This window comes from Phoca vitulina, unplaced genomic scaffold (genome assembly GCF_004348235.1).
Source record: "Phoca vitulina isolate PV1807 unplaced genomic scaffold, GSC_HSeal_1.0 scaffold12, whole genome shotgun sequence".
NCBI lineage: Eukaryota > Metazoa > Chordata > Mammalia > Carnivora > Phocidae > Phoca > Phoca vitulina.
The window spans coordinates 30,105,350-30,132,548 of NW_022589715.1; the positions used below are offsets into that span (position 1 = coordinate 30,105,350).

General features: G+C 45.5%; 1 protein-coding gene across 1 annotated transcript in view; it reads left to right on the plus strand.

The window, feature by feature from the left end:
* Positions 1-2,376: 2,376 nt before the first annotated feature.
* Positions 2,377-27,199, plus strand: part of SPRED2 (sprouty related EVH1 domain containing 2) — a 115,006-nt gene continuing 90,183 nt past the window's right edge. Inside the window, exon 1 of the mRNA XM_032410834.1 lies at positions 2,377-3,039. Within this exon, the coding sequence (XP_032266725.1) occupies positions 3,014-3,039 (26 nt within the window). The 5' untranslated portion in view covers positions 2,377-3,013. The remainder of the gene's footprint in view (positions 3,040-27,199) is intronic.

Below are 27,199 nucleotides of genomic sequence, written 5' to 3' on the forward strand. Positions count from 1 at the left end.
CTGATATTCAGATCAATAAACATATCTGAGTCATTCGCCCAATATCACCATTTATTCGATGGAGCTGCAGGAGTCCAGTAATTGATGGGGAAGACCAAGAGGTGACCTGCTAAGAACATTTCCATTAAAAAGCCCCTTTTGGGTGATGAACGAGGCAGAAGAGAACTGAAAGGATTTCTTTAAAAGAACATGATGGAACGTGAGTGAAGGAGGGTGGCATTTAGTAATACAATTGGCTACAGAGGAGAAAGGGTTGCCATTCATCTAGTTGCAGCGCGCTGCTTAACACAGTACGTTCGCTGTAGCCATTTATTCTTCCCAGCAGCCCTATGTTGTGGGTATTATCCTGACACTACAGGTGTTTTACCCAAGGCTCAGAGAACCTAAGGACCTGCTGGAATTTGGCATCAGGACATCCAAGTGGGGAGCTGGTGACTCCTGGACTTTAGAATGTTTTCCTTTGCTCCTCTGCTGCCTGGTCTGCCATCTGGGGCAGTCATTCACTGCTATTAGCAGGGAGCTGGATGAATGAGTGGTGATGACACCGATTCACTTGCCTACCTGTAGAAACTAATAATCAACTTACCTGCCACCTTGCCATTTGGGCACTCTGAAACTGGAGGGTGGAGCCATAGAGATAGATGCCCATTGGGTGGAAAATTTTGACATGGACAAATATCTGTCCCTGGAAGTTCAGGAATGATTGAGTGGGATCTCTTTCAGCACCTCCAGGAGAAAAGCAATGACCAAAGGTGAGAACTGGATAGATGCCTTTGCCTTATGGGGATTTAGAGAACAATGAGATGCTCCTTTGTTCACTGCTTTCTCAGAGACTCTCAATGGCCTCAAAACCTGAGAAAGACAAGATTGTCCTTGTTATCCCTGTTTTATAAAGAAACTGAAGGACTGCTAAAAGTCTCACTCAAGGTCTCAGGCCTGCTACGAAAAAAACAAACCCAGGTGTTTCTCCCTTGTCTAGTTCCCTTTTCAGCACTACACACCAGCACTCAGCATCAAAGGTGGGTGAACCCCAATCCATGTCCACAAAGATCATGGTTGTGATAGGCATGAAGCCTAGGGTAAACCACTAGTTTCTCCTTGACTCAAGGTGATACTGTTACTATCTTTGGAACACTTGTGGCTCTCTAAATGCATACATATACCCTTTAGGTATACTACATTTGAGGCATATATTTAATTTCTTAATTTGTTCAGTGGCTGCTATTTGGTTAAAATCTCAGCATGTTCTCTTGGCACATTCAGTGGGGTGGAAAAATGTACTGTGCTTGGAGAGCAGGAAGGGGCAGGGACTCTACCTCTTGCTCTCTTGCAAGACCCCCCCGAAGGAAATACTGAACAGCTATGTAATTTGTGGGACCCACTGCAAGTAAAAGTGTGGAGCCCCTTGTTCCAACACTATAAAAAATCTCAAAATTGCAACAGCCGAACATCAAACCAAGTAAAGATCCCTGTGCAACTGCACAGGTTGCATGCCAAGGAAGCCAGCCTTATCCATTGCCCAGACAGTGCTGCTTTGGAGAGTATGGGCCCACTCAGCCCCGCGGTCCTGGGGCCAAAACAAGAAAAATCATTTAAAGACAAACTGGGGGGGGGGGGGGGGGGGGGGGGGGGGATGTGATCCAGAAGCTCTCTATCTCCTCATCTGTGCAAAAGCCCACTGGGCTGGTAACCTCTGGCCCAGTAACTATGGCCTTCAAGGGTCTGGGACAAGAGCCATCCTCCAACATGAGAGAGGTTTACTAAATAATTTTTAAAATGTATTTGGGTTTACCTTTTAATCCGAAGAAGTCCATCATTTCTACTGAAATGCAAACGTTTCTGGGCTGTGTTGGATTTGCCTTTTTTTTTTTTTTAATGTACAATGATTCCTCGAAAATGCCCCCTCCACTAGCAAGACAAAACAGATCACAAGATTCATGAGCAATTGAAAAGCCTCTGCCATTCAGAACCTTGGCAAAACACCTGTGCCGTCCCCACCCTCCCGCAGCACTGTGGAGGGTAGTTGGGTCCTCTGAGCCCAAACACCCCTCTGGGCCTCCCCTCAACTCAGCGTCTCCACCCCCGTCCCCCACCATTTTTAATCCAGGGGTTTCGATGGAGGGAGGGAACCAAACTGGAGCCAGATGTGTGCGAGTCCCCGGCTCCTGCCTCCTCCCTTTTCTCCGGCTTCTTAAAACCCGGAGCGTTGGCGAAAAAGGATCCGGAGCCAGACAGACGCCGCACAAACAACTCCGCTCCGAGGCTCCTCCGGGAGTGGAAGCCAGGAGGGAGGGGGAAAGGAAGCCGAGCATGCTCAGTAGGCGGGACAAAGTTTTTTTTTTTTCTCCCTTTTTTTTTTTTTCTTTCGGTCGCAAGTAGGAAGCTTTTTGCACTCCACCACCTCTGGCCGCTGGGAAGACGTCATCGCTTCCGCCCTACTTCCTCCTCCTGTTGGCGGCGGTGAGAATCCAATATGGAGTAAATCGGTGGAGTCGAGAGATGGGGCTCGGACGGGGCGCCCTGCACCGCCTCCCAGGCGCACCTCCCCCGGCCGCCGACCGCTCCCCGGAACCGTGATTGGCCAGGCCCCCGGGGGCGACCCCGGACCGAGCCCCCACCCGCGGCTGGCCCTCCTCTCCTCCTCCTCTCAGCAGTCCCCGCCGCTCCACGGCGCGCTTGTTTTTCTCGTCGTCTCCCCCACCGCCGTCCCCTGCCCAAATCTCTCCCCCTCTGCTCGCTGCCGAGCCTCCGGAGCCCCTCCTGCCGAGCCCCGGGCGCTGCGGCGCTCACTCCTCCCGCAGCTTGCCTTTGCACCCCTTCCCTAAACCTCACCCCGCGCTCCTATCGCCTGCTTCCCCTTCTGCCTTCTGCGGCGCCCCTTCATCTCTCGCCGCTCCCCCTCCCCAACCAAATCAGGCGATCTCCGGAGATGTGAAGAAGGGGGGTGAGCGGACAGGAAGATGAAGGGAGCAAAGCTGCCCGCCGCGGGACAGGCGTCTAGGTGAACAGGAAAATGACCGAAGAAACACACCCGGACGAGTAAGTTTGGCCGCGGGGTGGGACGAGGGTGCCCCGCGGGGGCAGCGTGGGGGACGGGGCTGAGGACGCAGGCGGGGACGCTGCTTGGGTGAACTTGGCGTGGGGTGCAGCTACTAGCCGGCCTGTGGGCTTTGGGATGCAAGATTCCCCCCCTTGTTGTTGAAGTGAGGAGGGGGCAAAGACTGCTGAGGGCCGGCGGGGGCGCGCCTTGAGTCGGCGGGCTGGTGGCCGCGGCGGGGGCCAAGGGCGCGCGGGTGACCTCGGGGCGGTCCCCGCTCCTTCGGGGACTCACAAACACTCCCTCCCCCCCCCGAAATCTTCCGCGGCCGGAGCGAAAGACCTGACACCCCCGCTCCGGCTTCCTGGGGTCGGTGGGTTTTCACATAGTGACTTTGTGACTCCTGCCCCGCCGCTCGCCCCCCGGTCCCTTAGGCAGCCCACTGGGGCCCAGGCTCCGCCATTTCGTTTTCTTGAATCGCTCTCATTTGCATACCACATTTTCATTCATAAAAAACACGGTGGAGCGAGGGGAGGACTGGGCGCGGGCTGCGCGGGGGTCTGCGTGAGCCGGGATCCCCAGGCAGGTCGCGGTGCGGGAGCCGCCGGAGGGGTCCCGCGGCGCGTGTGAACGTGTGTGCACGCGCTTTTGGGCTCGGGATAGGCGCCCCGCGGGATCGGGGCCGCTCGGGGGCGGATCCGAGTCGTGTGCTGCGGGGGCGGGCGGGAGCGTGCGGGGCAATGTGCTGCGGGCCAGTGTGTGTGTGTGTGTGTGTGTGTGTGTATCTGTGTGCGAGTGTGTGTGCGCGCGTGCACAGGCATGCGTGCCCGGCCCGCGGGCCCGAGGGGAACAATGCTCGGGGCGCTCCGCTGGAGGGGCTCCGGGGCTGACCCGCCTCCCTCCGCGGGATCGGTGCCGTTTTCCAGCCCCGGTCCAAGATGAGGCTCCCTCCAGCCTCGCGGTCTCGGAATCGGGTTTGGCTTTCTCTCACCCCCGCCCGAGGCGTTTCCAATCAGGGGAGAAGCGGAGGCAGGGCTCCTGGGTCCGGCGCCTGAGGTCGTCGGCTTCGGGTCCGAGTGGTCACCGCACGGCGGCCGACGCCGCTGTTCAGTGGCTGTGCCCGCCACCAGCCACTTTTTCTTTTTTTTTTTTTTTTGTGAATAAGACGCTCTCCTTTATTGTCACATGATATCCCTCCCCTCCTCCCCTGCACATTCATAAATCCGGAGCCTGCTTCGGCTCCTTTCATTCAGAGCTGCCATTAGCTAAGGTAGCAGTGGCGCTGGCTTGGGCGCAAAGAGCCGGTTGGTAGCCGCTGGGACGCACCGTGGGGGGAGGCCCAGAGAGCGTGTCTGAGGGGTCGTGGGGGCTGCGAGTATCTGCTCTCGAGGCCCGGGGTCTCTTGCCCCTGCGAGCATTGACAAGTCAGTGCAGAGAGGGGAAGTGACTCAGGGCTGGGTGACGGGGAGGGCTTTTCTTGCAGCAGGTGACAGAATGCTGTGCTCTACTCTTAAGAATCTACTTCACTTTTTTTTGTTGTTTTTTTTAATGCCCCTTTATCCTTTGGCGTCTGCTGTTGCCAGGCTGGGCGGGAGAGGGTGTTGAGAGGGTTCGTGTTTGGGAAAGGGAATTTCCTTCCTGTGGTCCCCAGGGATCTTTGACTGCTGTAACCCCTGGTCTGCCAGACACCCGCAGCTGGAGAGCATGCCGCCTGGTGTGCATGTCGCTGCGGTCCCACCACCTGTGCTGGTCTTTTTAAACATTTTGCTTTGCCTTCATAGAGTGTATCTTGAAACGATAAAATGAAAAAAAAAGTTGCTCTTTTGGGGAAGAAATATGCTGCTGGGCCTTGCCCCCATTCCGACTTGACTAATAGACAAGTGGTTTTATAGGTCCTCCCTTGTCCTTGCACACACAAATAGCAGAGTAGCAGGGAGGGACCGTTGCCTTGCTCTGGACTTCGGGATTCTTGTTGGAGATTGGTTCCACTCGCCCTGCGTTGGGTTCCTTGGCTCCATCCCTTGGGAATACTGGCCTGGCCTCTCCCTTTTCACCCGCAGCATGTCAGCTTTGCATCCTACCCCATTTGATAGCCAAAGCAAAAGGATTTGGGGTGGAATCACCAGCAAGAAATGACTATGTCTGCTTCATGCTTTCAGAGCAAGTTCAGCATGGAACTGGCCACCCCGACTGCTGTCAGAAGCCCAGTTGAGACAATGGGTATTTGAGGACAGGTTCTGGTTTCAGTTAGAGAATCAGAAAGCTGTGGCGCCTTAGCCCAGTGCAGAAATGGCCTTCCCGGGATTACTTTTAATGTAATGACCTTGGCATGAGACATGAAATGTAAGCCCGTAAGAACATGGGCTGCATGGGCTGTAAACTGCCATTTGTGGACACTGTCCATTATATTATTCAAGTTCTTATGTAATGACCCATCTGAAAAATTCCTTTTAAATGTTAATGCTTGGAAGAAGGTTTCTCTCTGGGTTGCAGAGCTTGCTGTGATTGCCTTTTTGTTGATGGGATTTTTTGCAACCACTGTCTGGAAGCTCAGAGCTAAAATTATTGCTTGATTACAGTAGTCATAGTTAGCCTAGCTTTTGCTAGATTTATTTACCCTTCCTCTAGTATGAATTTTGATCTTTTATTTTCTTTTCTAATGGCTTTATGTTTGAAGTCCTACAGATACCTTTTGGAAGTAGACAAGGTGTGTTACAAATAAAGCAATTTGTGACTTCAAATTGGGGACCTACGGGGGAAGTAGTTATACCTTAGGTAAAATAGATTTTCTTGATAGTCCATATTTAAGGCTTTTATTAAATGATACAGATACATAATTAATATGCTTAGCATCAGAGTACAGTAAGTCAGAATCTTGCAACAGGCAAAATAGTGCCTAATTTTAAAAAATAATAAATGTTTGTCTTCTCATGCTCTTTTCCATGTCGATTTAAAACTTCTCTAATAAATATATGATAGTTCAGGAAAGCTTGTCTGCTCTTTTTGCTGACTGTCCTAAAAAATAGCTTCCATACAGAAAATACTCTGACCCTTCTCCTCTGATCCCACTCCAGCTACAAATGCATGTTAAGATTTACAATTCTACAGATTTTTTAAAATAACTTAAAAGTAAAAACCATCAACAAACTATTGAAAATTATCTTTTGTATGAGTGGAAAAATTTTTTTGATCATATGCATTTTGTCTGTATCTTTAAAGCATTTGATTATGGTCATGAATGATTTGGAAATTTGTTGACAAAATGAAGAAACCCTTCTCAAGTGAGCTTAACACAGGAGAAATGAGCCTACCGTTTAGCTATTCTGTTCCTCTCATATACTCTTCTCAGCAACACATATCTTGCTGAGAATGGACTTGTAAGCTTTGTTCTTAGTCATGTTTTTCCTAATGTTGAAAGGTCTTCCATTAAAAAAAAAAACTTAAATATTTTTACTGAGCCATTTCAAAGAAATTAGACATCAGAATTTCTTATATCTAAATAGTTGAGCTTACTTCCCAAAAGATGAGAATACTCTTCCATGAAACCATAATACCATCATCACACTTTACAAAATTAAGAGTCATTCCCGTTGTCTTTGACATTCAGCCCAACTGACTGAAAAATGTCTTTTACAACTGTCATTTCAGCAAGGTGCCAATTAAAGATCCTGAGTTAAATGCATTTAACTTAAACTTAAGGCTCAAGGCTCAGCCATTTGCTCACTTTCCGATCTAAGGCAAGTTACTTACCTTTCACCTTGGTTTAATCTGAGTGAATAAAATGGGAGTGAATTTTAGCAATTTCATGGAGTTGCTGTGAAAATTATATGAGATAGCCTATGTAAAGCTTACCGTTGAGCACCAAGCATAAATCAGGTGTCTGGTGTTGGCTCTTAGCAGGGCACTGGGATAGGTTTCTTAGAGGCTCAGCTTGTTAATTTTCAAATAATCCTATGAAGAAGGAGTTACCCCATTTATTTTATTATTATTTAAAAGATTTTATTCATTCACTCATTCATTATTTAGAGTGCACACGCAAGAGTGGTGGGGAGGGGCTGAGGGAGAGACTCTCAAGCAGACTCCCCGCTGAGCGCAGAGCCCAGTGTGGTGTGGGCTGATCCCACCACCCTGAAATCACGACCCTGAGATCATGACTTGAGTTGAAATCAAGAGTCAGAGGCTTAACTGACTGAGCCACCCAGGTGCCCTGGAGTTACCCTATTTAACTGATGAGGAAGCTTAAGTAAAGTTGCTTGCCTAAGACAGCAAACATTTTTTTTTTATAGCATTTTACTCATTAGTCTTCTCAGTAGTCCTCTGAGGTAGATAGGGTATTATTACCTCCATTTATAGAGGGGGAAACTGAGGTCCAAAGAAGATGAGTAACTTGTCCAAGGTCATATCATTAGTAAATGAAGGAGCTAGGCTTTGACTCCAGCCACCTGACCCAGGAAGGACTGTTTTTAACCACTGTGAGGTACCTTCTCAGGAGAGGACAGGCTGGCCAGCCTTAGTCATTCTGACTTCCGAGCTCACACTGTTTCTGTCAGTCATGCTGTCCTTGATTCTTTTGAATTGGTGACAATCTGTCATTGCCATAATTTTTTCCGCTTCCTTTATCTTCTCTGAAATTGCTGAGGCACATACTGAATTAAAGTGAATTTAAATAAACTTGGGCTTGAGAATTCTGTGATACACCTTAAGATAATAGGAGTGTGAATTCAAGAGTTGGTTATTGCTGGATGGTAGCTGTACGTTCGTTGAAATAACGGTTGTAGAAATTAGACCTGGTAAAACAAATAGTGATCCAGTTTCTTCGCATTAGCCTTTAAAAAGGGAAGTTTCTACTCCATAGGAATAGAATCCTTAAATGTTAAAAACACGGAGTTGGCTATGCAGAATTGGAATCTTGGTCCATTCCTCAGAAGATGTTGAAAGCAAGACAAGACACTTGGAAAGACCTTAACAAAATTTTGTAAGCCAGGACATTGTCATTGTATAAAGTTAAGTGCCTACTTCGAGGCCATACATCTTTCTAGGTGGTGGGCTTTCACTTCTCTCCATCTGCTAGGCTTGTTTTCACGAGGATTTAGCAAGTGCTCCCTCCTTTCTAGCTATAGCTGATCCCCTCTGCTTTCCATTTCCTTTAACCAAATAAAATATATAAAAGTGAATCAGTACAAATATCAAAACTGTTCTGCCTCAACAGTCTGCTTACTCCTGCTCTTTATTCTGGAATTTTCTTTCTTCCTTCCCTTCAACAAGTTAATTTCTGCTCATTCCCCCTTCCCACCAGTTCTGCGGCCATTCCTTTTATGAGATCCTCCTAGTCTTTCCTCCCCTCCACTCTTTACGTCAAAACTGAGGGCTCTTTATAGCATTTTCCCCCACAGTGTATGGCAGTTCTCACCATTTAGAGTTGGGCTTATACCCAGCTAGATTCTTACCAGAATATGAGCTTCTTGGATTCAGGATCACCTCTCAACTGCTTAGTTTTCTAGTTGTTGGCCCAATACCATTGGGCACATTATGGTTGCTTAATAAATGTCTGTTGAATTAAAAAATGGATTTAATTATTTTAAAATGCTTTGTCCCTACCAACGAATACAATAATTATAATTGTTGTATTTGGTTAACTTAGTGTGTATAAGCCCCCTCTGAGAAACTCCGCGTTCACATGAAACCCTTACCACATTTTGTGGGACTTGGGTGCAGAACTGTCTTGGTAGTGGTGATCTGTGATTGACAGCTCAAAACCATTTTGATTCCAATCACTGTTGTGGGAGTTGGGAAGTGGAAGATCTTGACTGCAATAAGCCAGGGCCTATGTTTCTGCCTCTGCAGGAGAATCTCTGCGGAAATCACAATATTAACAATTTGCAGTAGCTGCGGGGTTCTGATGGAGTCTCAGCACTCGAAGTGGGAGACAGCCGTGCTGATGAACACCAGTATTGGTATAGTTCCTATATTACCGGGCTGGACACAAATACACAGTCGGACAGCAAAACCCTCAGAAACTGAACAAGATGATAAAAGAGGCAGAGCAGCAAGTTTTGGTGTGTGGTTTTTTTTGGCTTGATTTCTCAAGTAAATTGGGCTGGTTTAGTTTGTTTGTTTTGAGGCCCAGTCATATTGATAAACTCTTGTAAACGCTTCTTTTTAATCAATATGTAAGGCTAGAACATTGATGATTTTTTAAGGCATTTTCAAGGGCCTGTGGTCACTGGAGTAGAAGGAATATTTTGCACTGGTGCACACAGTGCCCTGTGGAGCAAAAAGCGTTTTCTGTGCGCTCACGCTGGGCGGGCATGAAGCATTGTTACTGCAGCTTGGTATGTGTCTCGTGTCATGGGAAGGAAGTCAGACCAGGATCTTAGTAACATACTTGATAATAACTGGCATAGGAGTTCACTCAAGTACCAACTGTTTTATAACCAATTTCTCTGGCAAACTCTGTCAGCAGTGTGTTCACATGGGGCATGTGGTACACAAGATAGCAAATTGTATGTGTCATTTATGCTACTCTCAAAGGGTAGTTTAATATTTATTTAAACACAAAATACCTACTTTTGCACTCACTTCAGAGCACAGAGGTGAAGAAATGGATTCAGACTTCATCCTGGCATTCAGAGCTGGTGATTGAAGGGATTAGAACACGGGCAGCTTCTGAAATGTATGGCTTTGTCTCCTGTGTGTACTGATATATAATGATTTTTCAAATCTGGTTGTTTTCATTCTTAGATATATTCCCTGTGGTCCATTCCTAAGTGCTTAAACTTAATTATCAGGTTAAGTTTTTAATTGTCTTTCCTAGTTCATCTGGCAATGACATCTTTGTCTCTTCATTTTCATTACTTATTCCTCTTCTTTTTCTCCTTGCATTGCTTTGGCTCTGGCTTCCAGTATTGATTTTTCAGATAAGCACTACTTAGTTTGTATTTGCATCCCACCCTGAGAATGCACAAAGAAGGTTAGCTGCCCTTCTGGTGTTGGGAATAATAGCTTATGAAGCCTTATGCCCATAGTCTTACAGAGTGCTGAGCCCATAGTAGGCTTTCTGCAAATGTTTATTGATTGATTAAAGCAAATATTCATTAATTGAAAAGTAATTTTACCTTATATCAAAATATAAACTATTATTCTTACTGTACCTACATCCAAAAAGATTTTGAGGTTGCCTTTTCAAAATGTCCAAGGAGGGGCAGACTGCGATGGTTTTGGGGTCATACTGTGCTTCTGTCCTCTACTGACCAAGGGCCCCTGGCAGGTGTTTTAAGCCAGGAGCCCTGGGTTAATGTAAGTGAAGCTCACTCTGCTGTCTAATTCATAGGCTGTTAAAAAGTGAAAATGAAATCATGAAGGTAAAGCATTTCAGCACAGTGCCTGAGGAATTGGGAATTCAGTGGGACTCACCCACCTCCAGTGTCTCATATCATGTAGCAAGGTAGGATTTATTTTCAGAATTTACAAGGTAGAGGATATCCATTCGCAATATTTTACCTTCACAGCAACCTTTTGAGTCAAGGAACAAGATTCTCACTTTAGGCCTGTAAGAGCTGAAGTGACCTGCCCAAGGGGGTTTCTAGGAGGAGAATTAGAGCCTCGAAGTCATGTTCTGCTTTTTATTCGGCTTTCCGGAACCGTGCTGGTGGGACCTAGGTAGCACTTGAGTTGGTGCTGTAATATCAGTAATGCCCCGCTGACTATTGGCCCTTTTACTCAGTGATCCTCGTTGGCTATCTTTTTGAGATTTCATGTTTTAGAGAAGCTGGCCTCCTCTCTTACTGTCAGTGTACTTACCTATAGTGGTAGCAGCCTCGGCTTTCTTGCCATTCCTGTCTGTGGTCCAGAAATCCTATCACCAGTGTCATTCAGATTGTTCCTAAGAGTCAATAGGCTTGGTATGGGTTGGGTTGGTGTGGGGGAGGGTTGGCTGAAGGTTCCCTGAGGAGTGAGTTTTTGTCTACTCGCCTGCCGTGTTGGTGTTTTTTATATTTTCAGCCAAGAAACAAAGTGAATGTTAGATCAGGGGTTTAATTTAATCATCAGCATCCCAGGAATTTTACTCATTTTTATAGATCTTTAAAGTTGCAAAGTGTGAATATAGTCTTCATATAGTAATTAAATCTTTCTCCTTCACTTAATAGGTTAAATCAAATCTGTGATTTTTCTCAGACTCAAATTCCAAAACGGGTCTGTTCTGCCAGGAGAGTATGCATTGGCTCAGTGTTACTTCTGGGCCTGAAGGCCTAATAGTCGTCTTTTCATTAACCTGTGTATAAACAGGTTTCAGATCTGGAGTCTGCTGTTTTTAAACTAGCTTTGAGGTCCTTTCCATCCATTCTTAGATGTCTTTTACACTAAGGAGAATCAGGGGGTACTAGACTACAGGTGTCCATTCAGAGCGTGGTAGACTTTGAATCTAAAGAACTTAATTTTAGGGGCACCTGGGTGGCTCAGATGGTTAAGCATCTGCTTTCGGCTCGGGTCATGATCCTGGGGTCCTGGGATCGAGCCCTGCATCAGGCTCCCTGCTCCATGGGAAGCCTGCGCTTCTCCCTCTCCCACTCCCCCTGCTTGTGTTCCCTCTCTCACTGTCTCTCTCTCTCTGTCAAATAAATAAAATCTTTAGAAAGAAAGAGAGAGAGAGAAAGGGAGAAAGAGAGACAGAAAGAAAGAAAGAAAGAAAGAGAGACAGAAAGAAAGAAAGAAAGAAAGAAAGAAAGAAAGAAAGAAAAGAAAAGAAAAGAAAAGAAAAGAAAAGAAAAGAAAAGAAAAGAAAGAACTTGACTTTAGAAGATACTTGGACCCTAGGGGTGCCCGGGTGGCTCAGTAGGTTAAGTGTCTGCCTTTGTCTCAGGTCATGTTCTCAGGCCTGAGACCAAGCCCCACTTCGGGCTCCCCACTCAGTAGGAAGTCTGCTTGTCCCTCTCCCTTTGCCCCTCCCCCCTACTCGTGTGCTCTCTCTCTCTCTCTCTCTCAAATAAATAAATAAAATCTTAAAAAAAAAAAAAAAAGAAGATACTTGGACCCTAATTGCAAAGCCATGTATTAATTATTTTATTGGGTAAAATAAATAACCGGGGTGGTGAGGCTTGAGGAAAGGGAGTGGCTAGCTGTTGAGGGCCATTCACTTACTGCACCTAATGCACCAGACACTGAATCTGCCAGACAGTACCAGAGCTGTGACTCAGAGCGAGTCTCTGGCCTTAGGGAGCTTATGTTCTCAGGTGCTAGGCACTTTCATATGCCCTAGGGGTATGAGGACAGCATCACCTTGATGATTGACTCTCAGAGTTGTTTTTTCTTTCTTCCCTTGATTCTGCAGGGTTCCTCCTAGAGCTGCAGGCATTGGGATTCCCAAATTTGGGGTGGGGGGGCTCTTCATCCGGAGCATTAAAGGTACTACATGCCCTTCCCAGAATCCCCTAACGAGCTCTTCAAGTTATTTTTAGGGGTGTGTGTGTGTGTGTGTGTGTATGTGTGTGTGTTGTGTGTACACGTACTTGTGTACTCACACATGGGTAGAATATGTCTGACAGGCAAGGAGAAGATTCAGAGAGGTTAAGTATCTTGTCTGAGGTCACAGAGCAGAATTTGTTATTTTTAATCCAGGTCCTTTAACTTCAGATCCCATGTTTATAGAATATTACGTGTCATAACTTCGTAGAGCTTTAGTTTTCTTATATAAAAAAATTGTGTGTACAGCTTGACTTATATTACTGTTGAGCAAATGAAGTTAGAACTCACTCTGAATCCTGAAAATACCGCAAAACTGTGAGGTGACATTTCTTTCTTGCATTCCTTTTCAGCTCTGTGAAGTAGGAAAGCAGTGCCCACAGAGGTGGCCTTTTCTGTACTGATATAAAGAGCAACTTTAGGAGGCCTGGGTGGCTCAGTCGGTTGGGTATCTGCCTTTGGCTTGGGTCATGATACCAGGGTTCCAGGATCGAGCCCCACATCAGGCTCCCTGCTTGGTGGGGAGTCTGCTTCTCCCTCCCCCTCTCCTGCTCCTTCTCTCTCTTTCTCTCTCTCTCACTCTTTTTGTCTCAAATAAATAAAATCTTAAAAAAAAAAAGAGCGACTTTACAGATACCTCTTTGGGAAAAAGAACTAGCCACCTTATCCTTGAAAATCTGAATGAGCAGAATGGATAATAATGCACACTATTCTGAACCTGTGTTTTAGCCTAGCTATTTTGAGAGGAGGATCAAACTTGAACTTGCATTGGGAGTCTTGCAAAGTGAGGATTCTGATTTAGTAAGGCCTCAGATTCTGTGTTTTTAAAAAAGATTTATTTATTTATTTGCGAGGGAGAGAGAGAGAGAGAGACAAACAGGCAGACAACACAAGCGGGAGGGGCAGAGGGAGAGGGAGAAAGAATCTCAAGTGGACTCCACACTGAGTGTGGAGCCCAACTTGGGGCTCAATCCCAGGACCCTGAGATCATGACCTGAACCGAAACCAAGAGTCAGACACTTAACCCACTGTGCCACCCAGGTGTCCTTCAGATTCTGCATTTTTTTTTTTTAAGATTTTTATTTATTTATTGAGAGAGAGAGAGAATGATAGAGAGAGAGCATGAGAGGGAGAAGCAGACTCCCTGCTGAGCAGGGAGCCCGATGTGGGACTCGATCCCGGGACTCCAGGATCATGACCTGAGTCGAAGGCGGTCGCTTAACCAACCGAGCCACCCAGGCACCCTGCATTTTTTTTTAATGTTTTATTTATTCATGAGAGTCAGAGAGAGAGAGAGAGAGAGGCAGAGGCAGAGGGAGAAGCAGGCTTCCCGCCTAGCAGGGAGCCCAATGCGGGACTTGATCCCAGGACCCTGGGACCATGACCTGAGCCGAAGGCAGACACTTAACGACTGAGTCACCCAGGTGCCCCCAGATTCTGCATTTTTAATAAACTTCCAGGTGCTGCTGGTGCTGCTGATCCATGGATAACAATTTATGAGTAGCAAGGGCCTCTCTATGGCTGTGATGGTAGTAAGCTCACAGCTGCCAGGTCTGTGTCTTCAAAGTCGACTTCACATACTTGGCATTTGGAATCTGTTGACGAAGCTCATTGGATGAGAAGGTGGTGCTTATTCATGGAGAGATATTATCAAGCAGCCACTTCTCCAACCCTGGCAGGGTTTCCAGCTTTGAGATACAGCTTGACTTTAGATGGGAATGTGCTGGAAGAATTTTTTCTTACAGCTTAAAAAAAGTTCTTGGTGAATGCCAGGAGGCCCAAGAAATCCATCATTTAAAAAGAAATTCAAAGTCCCAGCACTGTATGTAAAGTCTATGGTCAGCTGGCATTCTGCACCTTCCAGACAAATCAGTCTTGTATGGAAAGCCTGCCGCCCTGGGAAGCAGGCGCGTGTACGGCCCTAGAAGAAATCACAGGAAGTAATTAAACAGAGAAGGTCAGAGAAAGAGGAAGTGGTTGTGTTGTTTCTGATGCGAATAGCATTGTTGTTCCTGGGGATCCAGATGATGGTGTTTAAGTCTTCTGGAATGCGACTGCTTGGGGATTTGATTGTATTTAAATTGCAGCCCTTTCAGTTTATTCTTTTAGACAGCAATCTAGTTAGGAAATGAATTGCTTTTAGGTCTTATCAGGAATACCCACGTGCCTAAGCAGAAGTTTTAAGCAGGGAGTTGCTTATAGCTTGGCAAATTGCACCTAAATGAAATGAATGTCAAGACTATTAGAGGTTAATTTTAGGTGTCTGGAGTTCTCCTTAATTCTCCTGATTAAACACTTTAACATAATAGTTTCCTTAATTGGAATAATGATGGAATATTAGCATGCATATTAAACCATTTACCCAAATCTGAATAGGGTTAAAATGCAAATTATCCATCACTTGTCAGTGCTTACTCTTTAGAGATGATTCCTGGTGAGAGATGGGGAAAAGACTGGAATGTGAATCTGGATGGGGCTTTCCACTTGAGGCAGCATTGCTAGGAAAGCCAAGAATAGACCAGAGGACTGAAGTAAGTGAGAGACCCTTTGTTCCCCCAAAACAGTGGTACTAAAAATACCCCAACACTTATGATAGCAAAACTGCAACATGGGGGCGGATGTGGTGGGAAATCTGAAATGAACTGATGACCCTCTGGTTGTGTCTTCATTAGCCTGTCATGTTTTTCTTGACAGGAAGGTGATGAGAGCCTAAAGAACCCCCCCCCCCCAGCATTTAGATACCCCATCTGAAGTCTTGGTCTGATGCCACCACCCAGCAGTTCCCAACCAAGTGTCTGAGAACCCATAAACACTACAAGTGTCTGTGAACCAAATACATAATGTCACCCATTTGTATCTATTACTCTATTTCGATGTACATAGCTGCATTTATAGAATAATAAACTATGACCTCATTAAAATACTACCCAATTCACGGTGGGTGTTTGTTGTATATTTTTTCTTAACTCACAGTCATTAACAAATGCAACTGTAATCCCTGAGGAGGGGAGCTGGTATCCGAATTTTCTCCCTTTGAGTCTATATACTTAGAAAATTGGGAATCCCTGTGGCCCTCCTTCCGGATGTAAGAATGTAAGTGTGGTCATTCTGTAGGGGATGCATACGCAAGAGGGTGTGTTCCTACTCCAGGGCGGATTGGTTGGAAGGTCTGGGGAAAGTAAGGGCCAAGTTTAGTTGGAGGAAGAGAAGTTGAAAATGAGTCAGGACATCTCCCCTAGAGACTTGGCATGATGTTGGATCTTCTGATTAAAGGAGGGAGTGCTGGGGGCGTGAGTCTTCTCTGTCTTCAGTTCTTGCCCTTTTTAGCTCCCGAGGTCAGCATTGTGCAATACCTGTGCTGTGAAGCTCTCGGATGGATACCAAGCAGCAAAGAAGATGGCTACCCTGTTAACGTGTACAGAGCTCTGGGAGTCAGGAAACTTAGGTGCCCATTCCTTCTTTGCCACCAGCCTGCTATGTGACCTAAGATGCCGAGCTTCTCCGGACTCTGCTTTCTCATCTCTAAAATAAAGGAGTTGAATAACATAACAATATTGAAGGACTCTTCTAGTTCCAAATATTTCAGGGAGAGTTAATGTTAAAAAAACTTATTCATATTTATTTATAAGCATAATATATATTTTTTTAATTGAGCATAGCTGACACACAATGTCTCATTAGTTTCAGGTGTACAACATAGTGATGCAGCAGCTCCGTACCTTATGCTGTGCTCACCACAAGTGTAGCTGCCATCTGTCACCCTACAACACCATTACCTGTATTCCCTATGTTGTACCTTTCATCTCTGTGACTTATTCATTCTGTAACTGGAAGCCTGTATCTCCCACTCCCCTTCACCCTTTTGCCCATTCCCCCACCCACCTCCCTCCGGCAACCACCATTTTGTTCTCTGTGTTTTATGGGTCTATTTCTGCTTTGTTTATTTTGTTTTTTAGATTCCACATATAAATGAAATCATTTGCTATTTGTCTTTCTCTGTCTGACTTATTTCACTTAGCATAATATCCTCTAGGTCTATCCATGTTGTTGAAAATGGCAAAAATCTCCTTCCTTTTTATGGCTGACTAATATTCCATGGTGTGTGTGTGTGTGTGTGTGTGTGTGTGTGTGTGTACCACATCGTCTTTATCCATTTATCTATTGATGAACACTTGAATTGCTTCCATATCTTGGCTATTGTAAATAATACTACAATGAATATAGGAGTGTATATATCTTTTTGAATTAGAGTTTTGTTTTCTTTGGGTAAATACCCAGTAGCGGAATTACTAGATTGTATGATATTTCTATTTTTAATTTTTGTGAGGAACCTCTATGCTGTTTTCTATAGTGGTTGCACCAATATACATTCCCACCAACAGTGCGTGAGTGTTCCTTTTTTTCCACATCCTCGCCAATATTTGTTATTTCTTGTTATTTTGATACTAGCCATTCTGACAGGTGTAAGGTAGTATCTTATTGTAGTTTTAAGTTGCCTGATGATGAGTGATGTTGAGCATCTTTTCATGTGTTTATTGCCACAGAATTCTTTTTTTAAACAGAGAAAAATACAAAGCAGAAATTAAAATACTTCTTGTTGCACCAGTCAGGGAAGAGTTCACTTACAACGGGGTGGGTCTTGAATTTTGGAGAACTCAGATAGGGATGGTGGTATTTTGTGGGGAGGCACAGGTCAAGCCATATAGGGAGGAGGCATCTCTTGTCCAAAGGTTTCTTCCACAGGTAGAAAACTCCTTTTCTAGGTTTATGCTGGGGGAGCTCAGAGAAAGAGCTGGTTGAGTTGGCTGAGGTTAACTTTAGAAGTTGAGTGCCAGGCTAACAAAGCAGGTCCTTGGACATTTGTTCTTTAGGTAGGACAGAGCTGTTTAAGATTTTGAAACAAAGAGGTGATGATGTGATATGTTGGTAAATTCAGATTAGTTGAACTAGTTAGAGAGTGCAGGCGAGGCTGGAGTCAAGGAGGCTGCTAATAATTGTTGCTTTGCCATACCTGGGCAGGACTTTTCTCTCTGGCCTTAATTAAATGCAGTAGGTATTGCTGTAAAAAGTTTTGTCCCAAGGAGGGTGTCGTTATGCTTATTGGAAGATGGTCAAGTGTGCTGTGAAATTCAGAACATTGCTTTGTAGATCAAACTTACAGTTTGGGAATAACCCAAGTAAGTGTTTTTTTGTTTGTTTTTACTATTGTTACTTCTGCAGAAACACAGCACTGATCTGTTGAGATTGCCCTTGTGATGCACAGGATATATTGCCCTTCCTCAGTAGAGTAAAATGGTTGCAATTAGGTCATAAAATTATAGAACTGGAGAGGATCTTAGGAAAATACCATCTCGGCTCCCTTCTTTTACATGTAAATTGCAGTCCAGGGAGGTCAAATGAGTATACTGGGGTCACCACGCTAGTCTGTGATTTGGGATGTCAGTGAGCAGATGTCATCTGGCCTTGGTTCCAGTCCTGTTTTGGGCACTGTGTTAAACATTCATGACAATTGCTGTCTTCAAGTTGTGGAACCCCCAGGAGACAGGATAAAGATGGTAGAAATAATTCGGGTTAACGTGGTCCATGTAGATGGTGAACCATCAACACTGAACAGATTGCTAGCTTTGGTCAGCTCTTGTGCAATAGGTTGCAATGGATGAGCTTGCCAAATGCTGTCCCTGTGTGGCTCACCTGCAGACTGCAGGTAGGAGTCCTGAGGTCTGACTTCCACGTGTTGTGTTTCAGGGACAAAAGGGTTAGGAGTAGAGAAAGAGGAGGGCCTCTTTCAGCTTGCCCTTCTGGGAGAGAGGAGATGAGCCCTTAGATGAAAAATTGAAATACATGTGATGTTCCAAGGTTTTTGCCCCTGGGCACCAGCAAGAAAGTTTTGAAACATTACCTCTGCTTGTTCTTCCTCCCTAGCTGCAGTGCCTTCTGTTCTCCCCATGTGTTTGCTTTTGATGTTAACTGCCAAGGCAATGTGGTCATAGACAGCAGGAAGTAATATTTGATATGCAGGTCTCGTGGGGTGGGGGTAGGTGGATGCCAGGATGGGAAGGGTGGCGGTTTTGGCACATTAGTGTGAGAACACTGCATGCTTCTAAGCCAACGGGTGCTGTTGCAGCTAAGGAGGGAAGGAAAGAGTTGACCACCTGGTCATATAAGAGCATTTTTATGGTAGCTTTCTACTTTAAGTTTTTCTAAGGTCACTGCCCCATAGGTTGAACCCAGATAAAGTTGGGATTATCCTCTGTACCAAACACAGGTAGTGTTGTAGCCAAGGGCTTGTAGAAACCTAGGCTTGAGGAAGAATCAAAATAATCTCCAAACCAAGACACTATCCCCATGAGCCAGAGGTCCCACAGACAGGCTGGGAGGACACACCCTACTTTGCCACAGTGAAACTTAATCCATTTCCCATTCCTGCTTTGAAACCATAGTCTTCATTCAGGACTCCCCCTGGGATAACAAGATTTCTACTGCTTGTGTAGGATAGGAAACTTGTATTTTTAAAAACTTTCTTTCTCTTGGGCTTCTATCCACCCCTCCCTTTTGTTTCTTTTTGTTAATCCCCTTCAGCTGGGCATTCTTCTCACTCATAAAGTAAAAGGGTCCCTTGTGAGCCTGAAGATTCCCATGCGGAGTTTCAGGCTCCTAGTTCAGTGCTTCTGGATCATCCAAACCATGTGGGTCGTTTGGTTGTAAATGATGGATCCCCCTTCCACATTCCTTTTATTCCACAATGAGCAGCACAGCAGTGACCAGGAGAATTAGACAGGTGTGGACCACCCACCACCCCTGGCATGCAACCTGAAACAGACCTCCCCCCAACCCCGACTGTCCTAACAAGGACAATTTATCAATATAACAAGAGGCCCTAAGGGTGGAGCATATCTGGGGTTGGTTTGGGATGCTGTTTAGGATGCATGGCCCTTCCTACTTTCCAGTCTTAAACCTTTCTCATCCCTAGACGAATTGAATTCGAATTTCACCTCCACTCTGTGTGTCATTATTAAAGTAAATCCAGGAGATTCTAACGTGCCTTAGACTAATCAGGATTTGGAAGAGGGGAAGTGGGGAATGCCCAACCAAACCTAGAGGGTCGTAACCAACCAAGATGGCTAGGGAAAATTTTCTCTTTTTAAAGATCCTGGGTGACAGATGTTAACTAGATTTATTGTGATGATCATTTCACAGTATATACAAATATCGAATCATGTCATACACCTGAAAGTAACATAATGTTCTATGTCAATTATATCTAAAAAAATAAATAAAGACACCCCCCCCCCCACCTCCCCAGCTTGTCACTACCATTAATTTATCCTACTGTGCCATTTTGGAGGGTATTCAGAAGGCAACACACCTCCATATCTGTAAATGGGAATGTTCTGAGAAGTGTTCCTCCTCCTTTTCCCTTCTCTCTTGATTCCAACTCATTTAAGTTGGATAACAAATCATTATTAAGGGAGGAAGATACCAAATTAATGGTACATGTGAAGCGAGATCATAAGAGACAAAAAATAAATTCTAATTGCTGATCCAAGAGGTCTTTTATTTAATAAAAAAATTCTAAAGCATATGAAAAATCACCTACAGCTGCCCAAAATTATGACTGTTTTTTATTATTTTTAAAAAAGGTTTTGCTAAAACCTTGAGCGCCCTATTAACTTGGTGATGTAATGCAGTTGCTTTTAGGATACATATTTAGCTATTTTAATAAAAGTAGTAAATATAGGTTTTGTTTTGTTTTCTTTAGTGGAGTGGAACCAGTTATTTTGCAGGAAACAAGAATAGTTTTTTGCATTTGATTTTTGAATGCAAAAATCAATGTGAGACTGTTATTTGCTCGAATTTAAAGGAAAATAAAGTTATAGAATCATATGCTTTTACCTAGAAATAAAAATACAGTGACTTAAAACAGATGTCTCTGACAAACACTGATGCCAGGTTTTAAGATTGTAGCTTATCACCCAGAACTAGGAGAAAATGGGACACAGTCTTGAACAACAATGTAAATGTACTCAATGCCACTGAACCATATGCTTAAAAATGGTTAGAACGGTAAATTTTATGTTATGTATATTTTGCCACAATTAAAAAAAAAAATCAAACCAAAAAAAAATGGGACTGAAGTCAACTAATGGCTTAATAAGAACTCCAGAAAAATGGCAGCTTGGAGCATGACCGTCTGGACCTGTGCACCTCAGACTCTGAATCTTCTATTTAGAATCCTCTTTTGTAGGTTGCTCGTTTCCGGTCTACCCTTAGTCCCCTACATCCCCTCTCTGCTCCTCCCCTCAAAAAAGCTCCCTTCACGGAAGTTTGAGGCAGATGAATTTGAATTTGAGATTACTCCAGTGGCACTCAGTCGTGTGGCTTCTAAAGGTTCCTGCATTTCTTTCTAGACTAGTGTGTCTTTTTTTTTTTTTAAGATTTTATTTATTTATTTGACAGAGAGAGACACAGCGAGAGAGAGGGAACACAAGCAGGGGGAGTGGGAGAGGGAGAAGCAGGCTTCCCGCGGAGCAGGGAGCCCGATGCGGGGCTCGATCCCAGGACCCTGGGATCATGACCTGAGCCGAAGGCAGACGCTTAACGACTGAGCCACCCAGGTGCCCCCTAGACTAATGTGTCTTGACAAGGGGTTGGAATCTCTGAGAAAGGGCTAAAGATCCAAACAGCTTTGCAGGAGCGCTACCACCACCACTGGTCTTGATTTTGGGTGGTGGGGCAATGAGCCCCTCCCAGCCAGGGAGACCAGAGTTGAGGGTCAGCTCGTTACATAGTGACCAACCGATATGGCCTTGGGCAAGCACTTGGCATCCAGAGAGCCTCGGTGCTTCTCAGGTAGAACAAGAATGCTGATCCGGATGTTGTGACAACCATGTGGGATAATGATGCAAAAAAGTGTGCTAACACACGTGTAAAAACCAAACAAGCCAGTCTGCCCTTCCTCCTTTCCCCTATTTGGAGACCAGCAGATTGCTAAACTGGCGGGTGAAATTAAGAATCACTTAATTCAGACGTGTGAGAGTGAATGTGTGCCGTAGTGCACGGCTATGAGGAAACAACCTGCTCCTTGACAATGTCAGGCCCTTTTTTGGTGTTTTTAAGAGTTGATGTTTCTCTCTTTACGTAGTTTTACTAGTAGCATGTTGGTGTAAATTGGATTGTTAGCATTTCTGAGGTGGCGTGCCCCTAGAGTGGGAATATTGGCAACTTTTTATATAGATTTTGTGAATTTTTCAATAAACTACACAGTAACTCTTACCAACAAGTACTCATTCTTGATTGTTGAAAATTTATACTCATTCATAAACTGTTTATAGATTTGACACTTGCTGGCCTTGGGAAAACTTAAGTCACCACATCACCACATTTGATACTTAATTTGGTAATCTCTGTGTCCACTAGAAAAAACAAATGTTATAATGAGCTGCTGTGATAAGCTCTTGGGGATAGGGTTATTCATGGTCGAGGGCACAGTTGTCCATATGAGAGTACCCCCCCCTTTTCCTCCCCCTCCCAGGATTGAAAGGATCCGAAGATCTTACCAATTCAGGGAGCTGAGAAACATGCCCGGTTCCACCACGCTGGATGGCCCTTCAGTTTCTACTTGGACACTTCTGTGATAAGGACCCCGCGTGCCCAGTGACTTGGGCATGCAGCTCTGATTGTCGGCGAGTTCTTCTATGGAACCACTGTCCACAGCAGTTCTGACCGCCCTGCTGATACACAAAGGCAGTGCTTGCTGTCTTCTGCTGGCCAGGCATTATCCCGGTGTCCTTATCAGTGTTCAGGTTCAACCCTCTCTCTCATAAAATGGGGGCCCAGAATTGGAGGTGCTTTTCCAGATGCAGCCGACTCTTAGACATTGTGATATTTGCCTCTCTTCGTGCAGTCTAGGGTGGTGGGGGGCCATGGTCCGTATAAAGGCACCAGGCTGTTTGCATCGAAAATACATGCTGCTCATGCTGAGCCTGACCCAGGATATATTGGTCACCCTCAGCTGCTGTGGGCTTTAGAGCAGTAGACCTCTGTCCCTGTGACAGGGAAAAAGGGAGGCCCTCTTTGTGCTAGCCTGAGCACTTAGGTATCCTCCTGGCTCTTGGTGTGCTGGGCACAGATAGGGACGAGCATTCCCTCCTTTCCCGAAGGAAATCTCCACTTCTAGGTGAGGTACTCTAGTGTTTTGTATTCCCTGGATGGTATTCTCTGGCACGGGTGCAGAAGGACAGGCAAGGAGGGGAATGAGCTGCTAATAGCATTGAAATTGGTGTTTCTCAAAGCTGGTCCTGGGCCACCTAGTCCATCTGTAGTCTAGCTGGCTTGTTAAAAATGCACATGTCTGCAGCCCCCCCTCCCCCCACCCCCAGACGTCCTGGATCAGCCTCTCTGGGGTATGGCCCAGGGAATCTGCATCTTTGAAAAGCTCCCCAGGTGATTCCTCTGACTGCAAGCCAGGAGATCCACTTCCTAAATTGTAATTACATCCTTGATGTTCATTTTCCTAATTGTCCAACTACTGAGTACTCAGGAATCTTAAAGGCCACCTTTGAGCCTTACTCCAGCCACCCAGTGCTTTTAATAGTTCCTGAGTATGTGTTTACACAATCTGCATTTTATGAAGTCCTTAAAGACATATTTACCCAACAAGTCACCAAAGGCGCTCCAAAGGTCAGTTTTCCTCGACTTCTATGAAAGTTTCTTAACTCAAAGTCAATTAACACCAAGATAGACACCAATTAAGGCAAGGAAGTGAGCTGTTCAGGCCAACATTCCATCCGTAACTTTTGTCCCCTGTTGTAGCTTAGTTTTACAAGTCACACCACATAACCTGTACACGTGTGGCCAGTTACAGCATACAGGTAAACGTGCCATTTGTCATGTCATCGTGTGGGAGTGCTTTTAAAAGCATGTAATTTAAGTAACTATGAAATGATGCCATGTTAGCACTTTTGCAACTGACCGACTCGCCCTCCCCATGGCAAGTGGAGGGGATATCACAGGAAGGCTAGGGAAGAAGGGCAGGGCCGCTCAGGCTTCTGCAGTGTTGCTTTCAGAGCCTGTGGTCGAATGAGTCTTGCCTGGGTCCGGAGCTAGGTCCAGAGCTGGGATTTCCTCGTTTACAGAGAACAGTTCCTCAGAAGAATTGCAGGAAGATTAATTGAGATAATGTGGATCACGTGATTCGCACAGCGCCTGGTACATGGAAAGCAATCAGTTTAGAAATGGGTATCTCCTGCAGCTGATGATGATGATTATAACAAATTGACGACCCTGAGAGAGAACAAACCCTTTAAGTTAGCAGTTGCAGTAGGTCAGGAGCCTCCGTTGGCAGATTTTCCCCAGTGAAGGCTCAGGGAAGCCTCAGGTCCTCCTGTGGCGGCTGGGACCCCATCCCGACACGATCTGGGCACCCCACACTGACAACCATTCCTCAGGGGAAAGGTATGGAAGTGCAGCAGGCTCCTGGTTTCACCGGAGACTCCGTGCGTGACATTTTTCAACCTAACTTCTTACCTGTAAAAGCCTCATCCTTAGGAGGAAAAAGCTAGTTCCTCTTTTGATTTGATTTGGGAACCATTTTTAGTTAGGTTAAGAACTGGGATGGGGAGTACAAACAGTGATGTGAAAAGAGCCTCTGCCTGAGAAGGTATACCAGATGCCGCCAGCATGCCGCAGAGCCCAGCATGGGCAGGGAGGAGGGACCGCCGGTGCAGGCTACGTGCAGATTCTCTGGCATCAGCACATGAGTTAGAACCCTTTTTTCATCCCCGCATTTAAAATTATTATTAGTCTTCATCAGGAAACAAAATTCCCATTACTAGAGGTGAGGCTATTTATTCTTTTTTTTAAATGATGTCCAAGGTATGTATTGCTCAGAGCTACGTTATAGGAAGGCAGTAGGGGCTTCTTGGTAAAAACCAGAGGATTTAAACCAGTGCTGTCCAGTAGAAGTACAATGTGAGTCATATAAGTCGTTTTAGATGTTCTGGTGGCAGTAAAGAAAAAATTAAATACGAACAGGTGATTTTAATTTTAATTCAATACATCTAAATTATTTCAACATGTAATCAGTATTAAAAATTAGTGCAATATTCTGCATTTTTTTTTCCTATCACGTCTTTGAAATGCAGTGTCTTCCACTTGCACCACATCTCATGGGGCCGGGCTGTTTGCAGGGCTCGTGGCCATATGTGGCCTGTGCCTGCTGTGAGGTGGTGCACCTCTAGCCTAAAGCGGACCCAGCTGTGGACTCCACTCTGCTGCTTACTAGCCGCGAGACCGGGGGTAAATTAACTGAGCCTTTCAAAGCCTCACATGTAAAAAAGGGACCACAGTACCTACTTTTCTGGGCTGTTTTTTTAATTCAAATGATGTATGTACATAAATTGATGGGTCTGTGAAGAGGTGCTCTGTCAATAGCATCTACGAATTTTGAGATCGCCACTGTGTGTTGTGTAGGGTGTGGCTGAAAAGCGAAGGCTGATTATGAAAGTCAATTATAGGGCGATATCTGTGGGCCGAAGAAGAATTTCAAAAAATCTGACCCAGTTCCTGGGCCTCTGGCCTTGCATCTTGTACACAAGCATTGGCAGGGGGCTCGGGTTCTGGTCAGTGCAATTTGTCTAGCGCTGTGTGACCAGTTCAGAGAAGAAGGCGGACGGGGAATCGCGGTGGCATCATGGAAACGGTCTCCGCCTCCGAGGCGGGGCAGCGGTTTCAAATTCTGACTGCCCCTTATGTTGCGTTTTTCATCTTTCCAAACTTTGGCGTTTTCGTCTCTTAAATGGTACTAATCCTAGGAGGCTTGTGAGGATTCAGTTAGACAGCACACGACAGTCTGCTGCGGCGTCTGGCACATCGGAGGTACCTAATACGTGAATGTGACTGGCTTCCAGAAAGCAGTTCCATCTTGTCGACGGGGCCTAAGGGCTGAACAGAAGGGAAGGACCATGCCCCTCTGGTAAGCAGCTCGAAAGAGGGAACCAGCAAGAGAAGAGAGGGGCGCCTACGACTGGTCTTGTGAGAAACCATCCAACTATCTCTGGAACTGAAAGCACACTGATTAATCCTGTCTAAACCAAGTGAATGGGCGTGGAGGATCTAGAACTCCTCATCCATTTGGTTCATTGAATACTGAGATTCTTCTAGGCTGTGCCAAGGATTTGTGACTATGCAGCGTTCCGAAGGGGACTCTGGCAAAGAAACAGGAAAGAGGAAGAGAGGGGGCACGGCCTGGGTGGGTGGCGTATCGGGGAGTTACCCTCCACACACGGGCTAGGTCATAAACATTTTGATAACATTTTTTTTTTTCCTGTCCCTTCTAGTCCTCTGGCTTCCTTACCCGGCTTTCAGTAATTTTGTTTCTCTGGAGAAGAAAATGACTACTAGAGCGTTGCACTTTCTTGTATTAGTAGTATCTGAAGACACTCCCAAGAGTCAAAGGGAGAAATGTTCTCAAAATGGAGTTCTGGGGTTACCTGTGTCCCTAAGGTGAAGCATGAGGGGATGCGATGTCTTCAGAGATCCAAGGACAAGTGAGTCAGCCAGCCAGAGAGAATAAATGCAAGTTGATCTTTTGATTTAAGCAAACCAGACACCAAAATCTAGATTTGCAAAGCACATGAATGCGGGTGTGTGTGACAGTCACTGTCCACAAAGACTCAGCATAAAATTGCTTTAAATAGGCAGCACCCCCGCCCCCAGCCTCGAGCTGAGAGAAACTTTGCATGCTGTGTATCCACCTCTCTGATTTACCAGCAGCTCTCTTGCACCTGTGGCCACAGAGCAATAGATGAGAGCCCCCTCGCACGGCATCTTTACTTGATGAGGATAATTTAAATGGCCCAAAGATTATCGTTTGATAGTTTTTCACTGCATGCGGGGTTTTCCTTAAATTCAGGCGTAGGTATTAATCCTCTTCTCCCCCCTACCACCACCACACACACACACAGATGTGTAGCCACCTCAGCTGTTAAGTTGTGATTTGTGAGTTTTCTCATGGTTAGCTCACATTAGCTGTGAGGTCAGAGACTTTCCAGGGTGGGACTCTGAGCTATGAATAAAGGAGCTGAGTGCCCCATTTGAGAAAGAGACTGAACTTTCCATTGCCCCAAGTAGTGTCCAGTGACTTGGAATAGAAGCCCATGTGAGCCGCCCCGGCAAGTGGCTTGGTGGAGAGCCCTGCCTCACTTGTGGGTCTGAGCTCTCAGGAAAGGTGGATCTTATCTCAGAGGAAGTGGTGGCTCCCTTTATCAGGCCATTCTGGCAGAACAGGTTTGCTCCCAACAAAGGAGAATTTGATGTTAACTATTTCTGGCCTGTCTCTCCCCTGCAGTCAAGGAGGGCTGATTTGCCTAGCCCAGAAAAGGTGAAATGACACGTTCTGAAGTGTGTGGTGCTACCTGCCCCCAACCTTCCATCCCCCGTCCACAAGTCCCCCCCAGAGATTAAAAAGTCAGGACATTTCAGGTGCAGGTCACAGACAGTATAAGGACCAACTTCATTTCCACAACCATTTAGGCCCCTGTCACTGTCTCTCTAAAAGCTTCTCGCAATCTTGGGGACAGACAGGTGCGCAGACAGGAGCAGATAGAACATTGGGTCCCACCAAGCAAAACTAGGCTCTTGCATCTAAGGGAAGGAGGAAGGGGGCACATGGCTGGTGTTGCTGTTTTTAACATTTCAACTGAT